Source organism: Miscanthus floridulus, chromosome 17 (assembly GCF_019320115.1).
Source record: "Miscanthus floridulus cultivar M001 chromosome 17, ASM1932011v1, whole genome shotgun sequence".
In the NCBI taxonomy this organism is placed as follows: domain Eukaryota; kingdom Viridiplantae; phylum Streptophyta; class Magnoliopsida; order Poales; family Poaceae; genus Miscanthus; species Miscanthus floridulus.
The window spans coordinates 79701668-79717573 of record NC_089596.1 but is presented as its reverse complement, the minus strand read 5'-3'; the positions used below and the strand labels follow the sequence as shown (position 1 = coordinate 79717573).

The window sequence follows — 15906 nt, the reverse complement described above, 5'->3', positions numbered from 1 at the left end:
CGTATACATACAGCTGCGGGCAGCGGCGGTTTCAACGGTGGGGCGGGGGGTGGGGGGCTCGAGCCCCCCTACCGATACCGGAGTCTTGGAGCCTCCATGAATTTTTAGGCAAAGTTCTATCGTGTAGGTGGGGCTGAGACTTAAGATCGAGCAGCAGTCGGAGATATGTTGCTGTCGCATTTTTGTTCAACCCCCCTAAATTTTTTCTTGGATCCGCCACTGGCTGCGGGACAATCCCTCCTTTTTCGTGTAAAGCAAAAACGGGTAGGTATGTAGACGCATGTGGGTGGGATTGTAATGCACGTAAGATTGAATCTTGGTTTACATCTTACATGTAAGATCATGGATGACGGACGGCTCGTATAGCACAACGTGTAGATCGAACGGTTGTTATAGAGAAAGAGTAAAATCACGCATGACGGGTGGCTCATATAGCATGACGTATAGATCGAACGGTTATTATAGAGGGAGAGCCCCCTTAAAAAACTCTCTTTTATAGTGGGATTTATATCCACCCGATTACTAATACTAACTATATTACCACGAAGGGATGAACACTGAACACAACACAGGAAGTCAGGAATGGATCTTAGAGCAGCCATCACGTTCGCCATTGCCTGTTTGCCTAGCCACGGTGCAAAATTAGCTCTCCAGGAGCCACGCAATCTAACTCATCAGCTCTGCACACCCACCATATTACGCTCTGCGCTTGACAAATGTGGCAAAGGTTGTAGCGCCTGATAGACATAACACACACAGGATCATTAGCCATAGATCTAGCATGTTTACTTGCTTTTAGAATAAACAGTGAATCCTAGAACATCTACTAGTATGGGATCAATAGATAGAGTGAGAGGGAGAGGGGTGAAAGAAGTGCAAACCATTGGCCGCCTTCGAGGAAGACGGGCTGGCCATGGCGGCGCTCGGTGAAGACTCGGTGGAGGCACTGTGTCGAAGGGCGGCGGTGCAGTGGCGGCATTTGGCCGGTGGCGATGCTTTCCGTCACTGGCTGCGCACCCTCTCTTAGATCGGATTAGGGTTGTGTCGGTGGGGCAACTATAGCTCAGGTGAACTTCATGATCTGAGCCGCTGGTCCCCACCTCTCTTTTATAGCGCAGTGTGATGGGGGTCCACCAACCATGTAGGGTTGGGCGCCCCGATCAGGGCGTGGATCCAAGGGCCAATTGCCCGTTGGGCCAATTGGATAGAGATCCACTAATATTCTCCCCTTGATCTCACCTTATGACTTAAACTCAACTTACTTATTTTATCTTGTTCCCATTCCATCACAGATCAGTGCATAGAGCGTGCCTTATCATCATGGTCAGTTGCCATTAGATTAAACAGCGACAACGCACCTCTCTGTTTTGAAACAGATTCTTAACTAGGCCCTTATTGTCCAGGAATCATAGGTTTTCCCTTAAACCCATGCTGGCTAAGTGTTCTCTGAACACGCTGGGTGATAAGCCTTTTGTAAACGGATCCACGAGCATCTTTTCTGTTCTTATATGCTCAAGACTAATTATATGATCCCGAACTTTGTCTTTCACAACATAATACTTTATGTCAATGTATTTGGTAGCACCACTTGACTTATTGTTGTGAGCATAACATACTGCTGGATTATTATCGCAGTATAACTTGAGTGGTTATGTATGTCGTCTACCACTTTCAACCCAGACATGAATTTCTTTAGCTAATTTACCTGCCCTGTGGCCTCATAACATGCTACAAACTCAACATACATTGTGGACGATGTAGTGATAGTTTGCTTTGAGCTTTTCCACGATATAGCTCCTCCTGCAAGAGTGAATACGTATCCTGACGTGGACTTTCTTTCATCTCCCGCATAATCAGAATCTATATACCCCTCTTTGTGCAGTGAATCACATCTTTTGTACGTTAGCATGAGACCCTTCGTACCTTGCAAGTAACACAAATTTTTCTTTACTAATTTCTAGTGTTCTATTCCTGGATTACTCTGATATCTGCCAAGCAACCCGGTAACAAATGCTAAGTCAAGGCGAGTACACACTTGAGCATACTGTAAACTTTCGACAGCTGAACTATATAGAACCGCTTTCATTTAATCGATCTCATATTGGTTCCTGGGACATTAAAATTCTCCATATCTGTCGTCCTTGACTATGGGAGCATGTGATGACTTATAATTTTGCATATTGTATTTCTTTAGAACTTTTTCTAAGTATGCCTTTTATGATAATCCTAAAACCCCATTTTCTCTATCTCGGTAAATCTCTATTTCTAGGACGAACGAAGCTTCACCGAGATCCTTCATATCAAACTTGACGACAAGAACTTCTTTGTTTCTAGTAGTAGACTAACATCACTGCTAGCGAGCAGGATGTCATCCACATACAAGACTAGGAAAATGTATTTTCCATTCTTGAACTTTGCGTAAACGCAATTGTCCTCTATATTTTCTTGAAACCCAAACTTTTTTATTGTACTGTCAAACTTTAAATACCACTGTCTTGAAGCTTGTTTTAATCCATAAATGGATTTCTTTAGGCGACATCCCATACGTTCTTTTCCTTCCACAACAAAACCTTTTGGTTGTGCCATGTAAACATTTTCCTCCAGATCCTCGTTTAGGAACGCCGTCTTTACATCCATCTGATATAATTCTAAGTCGTAATGTGCTACAAGCGCCATTATGATTCTAAAAGAATCCTTACATGAGACTGGAGAAAATGTCTCATTGTAATCTATGTCTTCTCTTTGCGTGAAACCTTTTGCCACAAGTCGCGTTTTAAACCTTTCTATATTCCCTTTGGAGTCATGCTTAGTTTTGTAGACCCATTTACAGTATACTGTCTTGGCTCCTTTAGGAATTGTTTCTAAGTTCCAAACACCGTTAGTTTTCATAGATTTCATTTCATCTTCCATGGCTTAAAGCCACTTGGATGAGTGAGCGCTTCTCATGGCTTCTTCAAATAAGGTGGGATCACCCTCTATTTGAAATTCCTCACTTTTATAAACTTCATAATCATCAGGAATGACTGATCTCCTGACTCTTTGAGACCATCTAGGGGCCTCTTTAGATGATGCTTGTTCTATACGAGGCTGTTGTTGCTCTCCCTCATGTGTGACAACGGGTTCTTGGGGATCCTGAAGGACATGTTCTTCATGTTCATTTATTGTTGCCATAGAAGAACTAACAACAGGTGATGTTACTACAGTATCTTGCACTGTTGGTACAACAACAACAGGTAGCATGAAGAATGGCTCCTAAACCATGGGAGTGGGCACGTATACCTGCTTCTCTTCAAAACTAATTTCTCGCGCTACCATGCTCCCCCTTATCATATGTTCCTCTAAGAAGACATCATGTCTTGTTTCTGCAATCTTCGTTTATCTATCAGGACAATAGAAGCGATGACCTTTTGACTTTTCTGGATAGCCAATGAAATGGCAGCTGACTGTCTTGGAGTCCAGCTTCCCTATGTTTGGGTTAAATACTTTTGCCTTAGCTAGACAACCCCACACACGTAAATAGTTTAGTGATGGTTTCTTTTCTGTCCACAACTCATATGGTGTTTTGGGCATTGACTTACTTGGCACTCGATTAAGTATACGAATGACGGTTTTTAACGCCTCCATCCATAAACTTATCGGTAAGGTAGAGTAACTTATCATGCTTCTCACCATATCCATAAGGGTACGGTTACGTGTTTCAGCTACTCCATTCTGCTGAGGCTCGTCTGATGTAGAATACTGGGCTACTATGCCATTTTCCTGTAAGTACCTTGCAAAGGGTCCAGCAACTTGGTCATATGGGGTGTGTCGACCGTAGTATTCTCCCCCACGGTTCACAGGAAAAGTCATCTATGAATATAGCCAAAATGAGAATAGTCATCTATGAATATAGCCAAAACGAGAATAGTCATCTATGAATATTATGAATGAATCATAACCATCCACACTCTTCACAGGGAAAGGACCACAAATGTCTGTGTAAACTATTTCTAAAATTTCTACGCTTCGTTTGGCATCTTTCTTTATTTTCTTAACGTACTTTTCTTTTATGCAATCTATGCATTGTTCTAAATCTAAAAATTCTAATGGCGGAAGAATTGATTTCTTAATCAATCGCTCTATTCTCCCCCTCGAAATATGGCCTAAACGACACTGCTATAATTTCGAAGATACATCATGCACTCTCTTCCGCTTATTTGTGGCATTCATAGATGAAGAGGCATTCTCATTCTCAGTACTTACATCATTCACATTCTCAGAAAAGTGATAATTAATAAAGTTTGTCTTGTCGGAAGGCAAGACCAACACATTTATTATTATAAACAATCTGACATTTGCCATTACCAAAATGGCAATCATATCCATCGTCACCTAAACGTGAAACACTTATTAAGTTTCTTCGCAAAGAGGGTACAAATAGAACATCTGAAAGCTTAAGTAGAAAACCATCAACTAATTCTAGAGAAAGATCTCCAATAGCTTCAACTCCATTTGCTACTTTAATTCTTCTCTCTCCTCTTTTGAAAAAAGAAGTTTCGGCAGGATGGTCCTAGAATTAGGACTTTCAATGGTGCACCATAGAATGGCTATCAAATGAATCATTCTGAATAACCTATTTGGGGGGGGGGGGGGGGGGGGGGGAGGGAGGAGCACTAACAGTGGATTTTCCATTCTTGAAAAATTTGCTGCCATATCATTATTCATTATATCAAGGCTGTACCAAGCCATTGTTTTGCATCCCATTAGATTTATTTGTATGTTGTTGTAGATTACTCCCTCTGTCCCTTTTAATCTGTCGTTCTCACTTCCCGAGAAGTAAAACATACTTAACTTTCACTAAATATATAAAAGAAAATATTAATATTTATAGTATATAATTAGTACCATTAGATAAATCATTGAATCTATTTTCATAATAAATATATTTAGAGATACAAATGTTGCTAATATTTTCTGTAAATGTAGTCAAACTTGAGAAATTTTGACTAGCACGAATCCCACGGCGACACTTTAATAGGGACGGAGGGAGTAGTTTTCATTGTTTAATAAAATTGTTGTTGTAGAGAATTTCCATTCTTTGCAGCAAGCCAATTGTCACCAACTGGTCAGCACAGCTCTATGCCTTCTTGTTTTTCATATCTGCTTCTGTCTTTGAATCAGGAGCTATTAGTGTATCCAAGTACTCCCACAGAGTCAAAGGCCTCCTCAGGTGATCCATTACAGCTCCCTCAAAAGTGGGCTCATGCTATTACAATGCCAGAGGCAGGATGTGTTTTGGTTGCTACTGAAGCGCTTGATGACGATAGCATCTTTGAAAGAACCGTCATCTTCATCCTTAGGTAGTGTTTAGTTCCCTCCATTTTGCAAAATTTTTCAAGATTCTCCGTCGCATCGAAGCTTTGGACGCATGCATGAAGCATTAAATATAAATAAAAAATAAAACTAATTACACAGTTTAGACGAAATTCACGAGACAAATCTTTTAAGCCTAATTAGACTATGATTGGACACTAATTGCTAAATAACAACGAAAGTGCTGCAGTACCATTTCACCCAAAATTTCGCCAACTAAACGAGCCCTTAGACTTGTTCAAGGGGTACATTTGATGGCCCGTTCGGAGTTATCCTGAATCGTCCACTTTACACAAAGATCAAGCACGTGAATCCAACGTTCCAAGACCAGGCAACCCCTTTCGGTGATTCCCCGCTCTTCTTCGGAGGCCCTGTCGACATGAGCATGTTCCTCGTGAGGACCGACGACAGCTCGCGTCTCGAGGGGTTTGAAGAAGTCATACCAGGCATCTGCTACGGCTTCCGGACTGACTTTGAGAAGGCCGCCGTTCTGATGAAAAGCGGTGCGATCAGGACCCAGGACCTGAGGTTCTACGTCGGGCACGCTGCCTGGGACTATGAGCAACTGTTGGGTGAGATCAGGGCGGGATACTGGGCTGTCGCGTCTTGCAGCGCGGAGCTGATCAGCGATGCCTTGACAGGCGATCCTTCTTGCCTCTGGACCGAGATACTGCAGCTGATGGGAGGCCAGTACTCTGATCTCAGCGAGAAACCGAAGCAGGACAGCTCGTAGGTATTTTGCTCATTTGAGATGTAATAATTTGTTGTGGTCAGGTCAGGTCTGTACATAATTGGAATAGGGTGACTCGCTTGTTACCCCTAGCTTCATGTAGCAACTGTTATGCGTTGATTATACTGAAATAGGCTCTATATAATGGCTGCCTGCCTATGGATTTCAGCAATTGCTGAATATGAAGATAGCGCTTTTGATGAATCACACATGACACATCATAATGGTTTCTGTATTGAACTATGCAAAGTGCATTCGCTGCATTTCATAATACTAGTGCATCAAGGCCATATTAGTACACATGTATTCTATATATAATATGTTCCCCGGCTTTACTGGCGTGAACATATTGGTCTTTTGGAGAATACCATTTTGACAGCTACGTGTTGCAGCATATAGCCATTTCTCACTAAATCTGTCATTACTCTTCTTTTTTGCATCAAGGGTTGAACGGAATCTGCAGAGTTGAGGAGTGTACGCTATAGTAGTGCGTGGGTAGGCATAGGTGCCTCCAAACTCCAAAGCAATCTTGGATGCTGTTGAATGATGAATCTACTGCGACTGCCGACTGGCGGTACCCACCCGCTGAAACTTGAAAGTTGCTAGCTCCTGCCTCCTGGTTGAATTGAAAGTGAAACCGGTCAAGGCTGCCGAACCCATGGATTCTGGAACATTCTTGATTCTTCTACTCCGTCAAACGGAAGAAGTGGCGTCTTCTGGCGGCTAGCTATTACTAGTAGTAGAACACGAGAGGAGTGCAGGACCAGAGATTCCACCGAGCTCAAAAGGCATTGCGCTACCTTATGGCACAACTGAAGTGATGATCCCAACCTATGCCACGTTCGTTTGGCTGATAAGCCATGACTGAAAGTACTGTTTATTGATTTATTGTGAGAAAAAAATACTGTTAGTTGACTGAAAAAGTACGACTTATAAACCAAACGAACAGGGCGCTAGTCGTCCCAAAAACCTTCCACATCTGATTCACGGACTTGCCACTTGCTCATTCCTGGTGACAAGCGGCGACCGGGCCATCAGAATAAAAAATAACAAAGTATAGGAGCGACAATCAATATGGGGGTACGACCCTAGATACCCACGGCATACTATATGGGCTACGCCCCCGGGGTGGCTCAGCCCACAAGACGAAGCCATGCGGGGCACGGCGCTGCTCGGCGCGTCCCGCAAGACACCGGGAAGATATCCTGAAGATACTACGAGATCTGTTAGGATACATATGATCACATGATTCCTGTAATCTGTTATTACTTTCTGGTTATCTCCTATATCTAACCGACTTGTAACTCTGCTCCCCGGACTATATAAGGCGGACATGGATCCCCTCCAAACACACGTAATATCATACGATAGCCAATATAATCCCACAGACCACAGGAGTAGGGTATTACGTCGCGCTGACGGCCCGAACCTGTTTAACTCGTGTGTCTCTGTTGCCTTCTTGTTCTCGATTACATGCATCTCTGTCGATCAATCTACCTTCGTGGGATACCCCTCGGAGGACTGCCAATGATATTATGTCGACAGTTGGCGCGCTAAGGTAGGGGTGTGCGTGTTGTTTCCATGTCGAACAAGTTGGCACACTAGTCAGATCGATCTCCTGGATCATCAACGCTGACGGAGTCGGAGAGCTCATCGAGCCGGTGCAGATCAATACCGCACCGATCACCCCAACACCTTCGTCAACAATTCGCCGCCCGCTCCCCCGCTACCCGAGGAGGCAAATCAACAACAACGATTTGATCGCATCTATCGATCAGGTTGGCCAGAAGCTCGCCGATTGCCTCTCCATCGCAGAATTCGGTCCTGACCACTCTGGTTCAGCACCGATCACCCTATGATCCAGATCTATCAGAGGCTGGTCGAGAAACTCTAGGGGCTATGGCTTTACCCTTCGGGCTCACCAGCATCGCCACTGCCTATCAAGATGCCCTAAGGGGCAAATTCGTCGACCAGGTTGGAGATACCCATCCTCTCACCGACCAGATCGCCGACCAGCTTCCGCCGGTTGTCAACATGCTACACATCGGCCGACGCCCTAGAGCATCCCTTTAAACCATCCTAGAGGAGAATCCAGACTCTGAGTCCCAGGGCTCTATGGAGACTATCGCTGAAACCACCGCCGAACAACCTCCTTTCCCTCCCTTCAGTGGAGGTGCAATCTTCAACGTCAGCGTCGACAGCCCCCCACGGGAAGGGGAAACCGAGGAGGACCGCGCCGCTCGCATCAACAGGAACGTCAACCATGCGCAGCGCCGAGCAAATGAGGCTGCCCTTGCGCTAGCCGAGGCTACTCGCAACGACTAGCTCGACTCACAAGGAAGGTCCCACCAACTCCAGCGCAACCTCGATGATGAATTTGCCCCTGTTGACTGGCCACGACGTCTACAAGACTCCAAGCGCTAACTTGGTTGTGGCTGCCAACTGAGCTCGCCTGGCTCCCGCAGACGCCGGAGGTCGCCAAGGTCACCACCATGCTTAAAGCGGCGCACTGCTAGGTCAACGAGATCAGCCAGGATCAGAGACCTTCATACTCGACGAGCTCGATTTGTCGATCAGCCATGCCAAGATCTAATCGTCGCCCCAGCCAAAATCGTTTCGCCGACCAGCATCGTGATGATGCACTGCCTCTCTAGGGGGAGCTAGGGGCAACCGTGTTGACCACCCTCGCCAGCATGACTAGGAAGTCGAACAGGACGTTCGAATACACCTCAACAATCTTCGAGATGCGCGACGACGTATCGACGAGCTCCATTTTTCTCACCATGAAGAAGAAGTACGCTGCCATCAAGAGTATGAGCAAGAGTTCGGTAATCCGGACTCAGCCCTCCAACCACTCAATGCTGGTGATGCCATAGATCACGACAAAGATAATCCCAAGGGGCCCAAAGCTTTCACAAGAGCACTCCGAACTCTTCGGTGGCCCCAGGGTTTCAAAATCACTGGGGTCGAGCCCTACGAGGGATGCATGAACCCCACACAGTGGCTATAAGCTTATGCCACTACAGTGCGTGCCGCCGGGGGTGACACCAGTGTCATAGCAAACTATCTTCCCGTCATGCTTACGCCAACTGTGAAGAACTGGTTCACAATCCTCGCCCCGGGCTTCATCGGATCCTGGGAAGAGCTAAAGAAGGTTTTTATCAAAAACTACATGGCTACATGTACTCGGCCGGACACCAAGCACGATCTGAAACCGCATCTATCAGAAGCCAGTCCGAGCTCCTCCGTAGCTACATCAGACGCTTTTCTGAGATGAGAAATTCTATTCCCAACATCACGGAGGTAGAGGTCATCATCGCCTTCGTCCGAAGACTCCATCACCATGACCTCCGCTCTAAGTTCAACCGCAAGCCACCCATGGGGATTGGCGAGATGATTACGACAGCCAACCATTACGCCGACGCCGAAGAAGATGAAGTACGCTTCAACGAGAACACGGGCACTCATCGCCCAACTCGCCGCAGCGATGGGCGACCCGACGACCGATGCCACAATGATTGCTGATACGATGACGACAGTCACCATCGAGACAGTGGCCGTGATCGGCCAGAAGGGTCCAAATCTGGTCAATATCACCGCCGTCAACCGGATCACATCGTTGTCGCCTGTCGAAGAACCTCGAGCCAAGCGCAACTATGATGAGCAGTACAAGAAGATCCTCGAAGACCCTGTGCCCTCTCTATAAAAATGCCAAGCATAAGATGAAGGACTGTCTTAGCTTGGCTAAAGAGTTCTAGGCCAAAAAGCCGGACGATGACAACAACGATGAAGCCAGAGGCTGCTGACCACCTAGGGGCAACAACAATGCCTTCCAGGATCATGACAAGGTGGTCGCCACCATCTTCGGGGGCCTTGCCTCCGCCGAGAGCAGAAGAGATCGGAAGCTTAGCGTCTGCCGGGTGCTCGCCGTCAATGCAGAAGATGCCATCGCTAACCCTAGCTATTGCCCCTGGTCTGAGGTCCCCATCACCTTCAGTAGGGCTGATCAGTGGGCAAACATCCCTTACATAGGGCGCTTCCCCCTTGTCCTTGACACAACCATCCAGAAAGTGCTTTTCAGAAAAGTGCTCGTCGACAGCGGGAGTGCTCTAAACCTCCTCTTCGCCAGAGCCCTAAAGGATCTAGGCCTCGGGATAGGAGACCTCACATCCTCCCACTCCTCCTTCTAGGGTGCGGTACCTAGCAGGGCATCCAGACCACTTAGAGAGATCACCCTCCCAGTGTAGTTCAGCACGGCCAGCAATTACCGCGTCGAGCACATCAACTTCTACGTCGCTGACTTCAACACCACCTACCACGCCATACTTGGTCGGCCAGCTCTGGCCAAGTTCATGGCCATTCCACACTACACCTATCTAGTGCTGAAGATTCCTTTGCCTGTAGGAGCCCTGGCCCTGTGGGCCAACCTCTCCATCACCTATGCCTGCGAGACAGAAAGTCTCGCCCACGCCGAAGCCACCAACCTCTCCATCTAGATGGCTAGCATGGTTACCAATGCCAAGACGGTGCCCACCAATGACCTAGAGATCCCATCGCTGGAGCCTCCTTGCACCTCCACCAAGTCCAAGGAAACTAAGGAGGTCAGCCTCGGCCTCGACGACCCCTCTAAGACCGTGAAGATTGGGGCTCATCTCGACCCCAAATAAGAAAGCACGCTTGTCTCCTTCCTACGTGCCAACGCCGACGTGTTTGCTTAGAAACCTACAGACATACCGGGGGTACCATGGGAGAAGATCGAGCACTCCTTGAATGTCTCGCCGACCGCTAAACCGATCAAGTAGAAACTCCGACGATTCACGCCAGACAAGGAGGCTATTAGGGTAGAAATAAAATGGCTCCCAGCTATAGGATTCATTAAAGAAGTGTATCATCCTAAGTGGTTAGCAAACCCTGTTCTCATTCAAAAAAAAGAATAAAGAATGGAGAATGTGCGTTGATTACACTGATCTTAACAAACACTGTCCTAAAGACCCCTTCGGTCTACCTCGGATAGACAAGGTTGTAGACTCCACCGCCAGTTGTGAACTGCTCTCCTTCCTCGATTGTTACTCCATCTATCACCAGATTTCCCTCAAGGAAGACGACCAGATCAAGACGTCGTTCATCATGCCTTTTAGTGCGTACTGTTATACCACCATGTCCTTCAGACTCAAGAACGCTGGGGTGACCTACCAAAGGGCCATCCAGATGTACCTCGATAATAGATAGGCCGTAACGTCGAAGCTTACATCGATGATGTGGTCATCAAGTCCAAGACCGCCGACAATCTCATCGCCGATCTCGAAGAAACATTCACCAACCTAAAAAGGTACAGATGGAAGCTGAATCCTTCAAAGTGCATCTTTAGAGTTCCATCCGGCATACTCTTGGGCTACATCGTCAGTGCCTGTGGCATCAAACCCAACCCCACAAGGTCTCCGCCATCACTAACATGAAACTCCCAACTTGTGTAAAGGACATACAAAAGCTCACAGGCTGCATGACTGCTCTCAGCCACTTCATATCGTGCCTCGACAAAAAGGGACTACCGTTCTTCAAACTCCTCAAGGCCTCCGAACGCTTTTCCTTGTCTGATGAGGCAGACATAGCTTTCGAGCAGCTCAAGTTGTTTCTAGCAGCGCCGGTCCTGAGTTTTTCGAGGCCATGGTCGAGAACTAATATGGAGGCCCATAGTCTACTTTCAAAAAATTATTTATATAGATTTTTTATAGATATATATAGTCTCACAAATACACATCAATTTAGATAATATTCAAAGCACCAAAAAAGCTTATATATAATCTCTCAAAGTTAATAAAATGGACATATGTAATAATATATTACTTAGTTGGCACTTGACACTATCTAAAGCAATTTCTTCTTACATTTCAAGACGCAAAATCATTGATTATACTATTGATATCGATCTCATCCAACAACTTCTTCTCGATGCATAAAGTCGCCAAGCCATTTAGCCTTTCTTGAGACATTGTTGACCTCAAATAGTTCTTCAATAATTTTAACTTTGAAAAGCTTCTTTCAGCTGATGCGACCGTCACAGGAACAGTAAATAAGATCCTATAAGCAATGGAAATATTTGGATAACAATCCAACTCTCTGACATGCTTGAAAATCTCCATAGCAGACAATGTACCTTCTAGCAATGTGAATTTCAAAATCTTCAATTCAGAAATAAGATCATGTACCCCAACATTGGATGATCCATCAACCGAAATTTTTTTGGCAAATTTAGTGCAGCACTCTTCAAGTTCAGTATCATCTAATGACTTTAGGGCAGTTGAGCTCATTAAGAAACCAAATATATCTTTAAACTCCATGAGTTTATCAAATCTATGATTTAAAGAAGATCTTGCCATATCAACCACAACATTAAAATATTCAACTTCAAAAGCCTTCTCAGCGTCTAGAATTTCTTCTTGGCAATCACTTTTGTCAAATTGTTTCTTCCTCGTACCACAACGTTTTACTAGAAATGATGCCTTTACACCCATGTCAGATGCAATGCCTTTGGCGATAATCAGACTAGAAGAAAACCCTTCATTTCTGTATGTCTCAAAGTATTGCTTCATACCATGTATTTGCTGCAATGTAGAGTCAATGCACATGTCTGGCGACTGCAACTTCTTGCTCACTTTATTCACGGCAAATAAAATATCATTCCAGATAACCATACCAAGTATAAACTCAAATTTTCTAATGGCCTCAAATAAAGTTTTTGCATCACTTTTATCTTTAGCATCAGTCTTAGGATCATGACGTAACTCAGATAAAGCTGCTCTTATCTCAGTAGCTTGATATCTTATTGCTGAAACACTTTTGATTCGACTCTCCCAGCGAGTATTGGACAATGATTTCACAGTTAAACTAGGAACATGTTTCAGCAAAGCATTCCACCTTTTTGTAGAACTAGCAAAAAGCACATATATGCGTTGAACAATACCAAAAAATGACTCAGCTTTACCACATGTTTTGGTTGCCATATCACTTAGAGTAAGATTGAGACTATGACAAGCACATGGCATATACAATGCTCTTGGATTGATATTAGTTAACCTTTTCTGTACTCCTTGGTGTTTTCCTTTCATGTTTGAACCATTGTCATAGCCTTGACCTCTTATATCATCAATATTAAGTCCGAAGGAGTTAATAGCATCAACCATTACATTAACAAGCCCCAAACCAGATGTATCATCCACCTTCAAGAACCCCAAAAAATATTCCTCAACTTTTATTTGGGCATCAGACAAATTAACACATCGAACTAACAACGTCATTTGTTCTTGATGACTCACATCAGGGGTGCAATCAAGAATAATGGAAAAATACTTGGCCTCTTTAACAACCTTTATGATAGAGCTTGTGATATCAGCAGCCAAGAGAGAATCAACTCATTCTGAATTTTATGACTAAGATAATAATAATGAATTTCTTTGTTCTGAATATGTCTGAGGTGATCTTGCATTACAAAATCAAATTCTGCTATCATCTCGGCAGCAGCTAAGAAATTGCCATTACTTGGATTGTAAAGTTGCTCATTGCTTCCTCTAAAAGCCAAGCTATGTTTGCTAAGAAATTTCACAATTGCAACTATCCTTATTAAAACTTGCCTCAAACGTTCTTTCTCCTTTGTGATTTGTTGCTGCAATTCTTTATCAGGGATCACAGATGAGGATGATGGGAATTGGGATCAAAATTGAATGAGCAACATCTGCATCTGCATCTGCATCTGCTCGATCATGGATGAGGACGATTACCTCTGGCGGCCGCATGGTCAGGTCGTTCACGAGGTGAATGGAAACTGAAGCGTCGAAGGGCCTCTTCCTTGACTTTTGCTTGCTTCTATATTTAGCCAACAGCCCAATAGGCAACACGCAGCAATCAAAAGCCCATGTATATATGTATTATAGACAAAATCATATATATATATACTAGTACCTACTATATGGGGAGAGGCCCACCAAAATTAGAGGCCAGGGTCGGCCGCACACCCTGCCCACCCCCAGGGCCGGCCCTGGTTTCTAGCAAAGCCTTCGATTATGACGACGCCTCGGCCAGACAAAACTCTACTAATCTACATTGCCGCCACTTCTCGCGTCGTTAGTATAGCTATCATCGTGGAACATGAGGAGGCTAGGTATGCCTATAAGGTGCAATGTCCGGTCTACTTCATCAACAAGGTCCTTAATGAGCCCAAAACTTGTTATCCTCAAGTTTAGAAATTGCTATACGCTATTCTAATCACGTCACGCAAGCTCCGCCATTACTTTGAGTATTACAAGATCGCCATGGTCATTGAGTTCCCTCTAGGGGTCATTCTCCGCAACAAAGAATCCAATGGCCACATCATCAAGTGCCCTATTGAGCTCGGCACTTACTCCATTGAATTCTAAAGCAGGCCTACCATCAAGTCATAGGCGCTCATTGACTTTGTCGCTGAGTGGACCGAGATCCAAGAGCCCATCCCTGCTACATGCCCTGAGCACTGGGTGATGTACTTTGATGGTGCCCTCAACATCAATAGTGCTAGTGCTGGTATTCTATTCATTACACCGACCAAGGACAAGCTCCGATATGTTTTTCAAATTTATTTTCCAGCCTCCAATAACGCCGCCAAATATGAAGCATGTCTCCATGGACTCCGTATAGCCATTGAGCTCGGCGTTAAACACCTCATGGTATACGAAGACTCCACGCTGGTCATTAACCAGCTCAACAAAGACTAGACTTGTTCTAGTGAGAAGATGGATGCATATTGCGCCAAAATCAGGAAACTCGAAGGGAAGTTCTACGGTATCGAGTACCACCACGTGGTACGAGATCAAAATCAGCTCGCCGACCACCTATCTAAGATAGGCTCTTCTCACACCGCGATTCCATCGGGGGTCTTTGTTCAAGACCTCTTTACATCGTCTATTAAGGAAGAGAAGGAAGTTCAAGAAATCTCCCCTGTCGAGCAATTGGTATTTATAGTACCCTGGCCGACCGCTGATTGGAGGGAACAGTTCATCAAGTACCTCACTAGCACTGACGTACCCACTGATAAGACTAAAACTGAACGCCTAATCCATTGAAGCAAGCATTACGTACTGGTGGACAGGAACTTGATGAGGAAAAGTGCCAAGTAAAGGATACTGCAGAAATACATCACCCAAGAAGAGGGAGTGAAACTACTTCTCGAAATTCACTCTGGTTCCTGCGGCAACCACATGGCCTCAAGAAACATGGTTGGCAAAGCTTTCTGAGCTAGTTTTTACTAGCCCACGGCCATCATCGATGCAGAAGACCTCGTACGACGTTGTGAAGGATGCCAATTTTTTGCCAAGCAAATACACGTGCCGGCACAAGAGCTGCCGACCATCCTAGCTTCATGGCCTTTTGCATGCTAGGGACTGGATATGATCGGGCCCTTCAAGCAGTGCCAGGTGGATTCCAGTACATGTACGTCGCCATTGACAAATTCTCCAAGTGGATCGAACACAAACCGCTTGTTTCGACCACTACAAAGAAAGCAGTCGAGCTCTTCGAAGATATCATCCACAGATTCGATCTCCCGGATAGCATTATGACCGACCTTAGAACCACATTCACTGGTCATTATTTTTGGGACTTCTGCAAAGACCAATGCATCTCTATCAAATACATTTCCATTGCCCATCCTAGAGCCAACGACCAGGTCGAATGGGCGAACAGCATGATCCTTGATGCCCTCAAAAAGAGGCTATATCAGAAAGAGGAAAAGCATCTAGGCAGATGGCTCAAAGAGCTCCCAGCTATGGTCTAGGGACTACGTACTTAGACTAGTC

The 15906-nt window shown here is 45.1% G+C and overlaps 1 protein-coding gene and 1 pseudogene across 1 annotated transcript; one reads left to right on the top strand and one right to left on the bottom strand.

Moving 5' to 3' along the window:
* Positions 1 to 3191: 3191 nt before the first annotated feature.
* LOC136515840 (uncharacterized) lies at positions 3192 to 6407 on the top strand (annotated as a pseudogene).
* Positions 6408 to 11970: 5563 nt separating this feature from the next.
* Positions 11971 to 13377, bottom strand: LOC136515839 (uncharacterized). Its single transcript, XM_066509323.1, has one exon. It carries the CDS (start codon positions 13375 to 13377, stop codon positions 11971 to 11973), a length of 1407 nt encoding a protein of 468 aa, XP_066365420.1.
* Positions 13378 to 15906: the final 2529 nt, after the last annotated feature.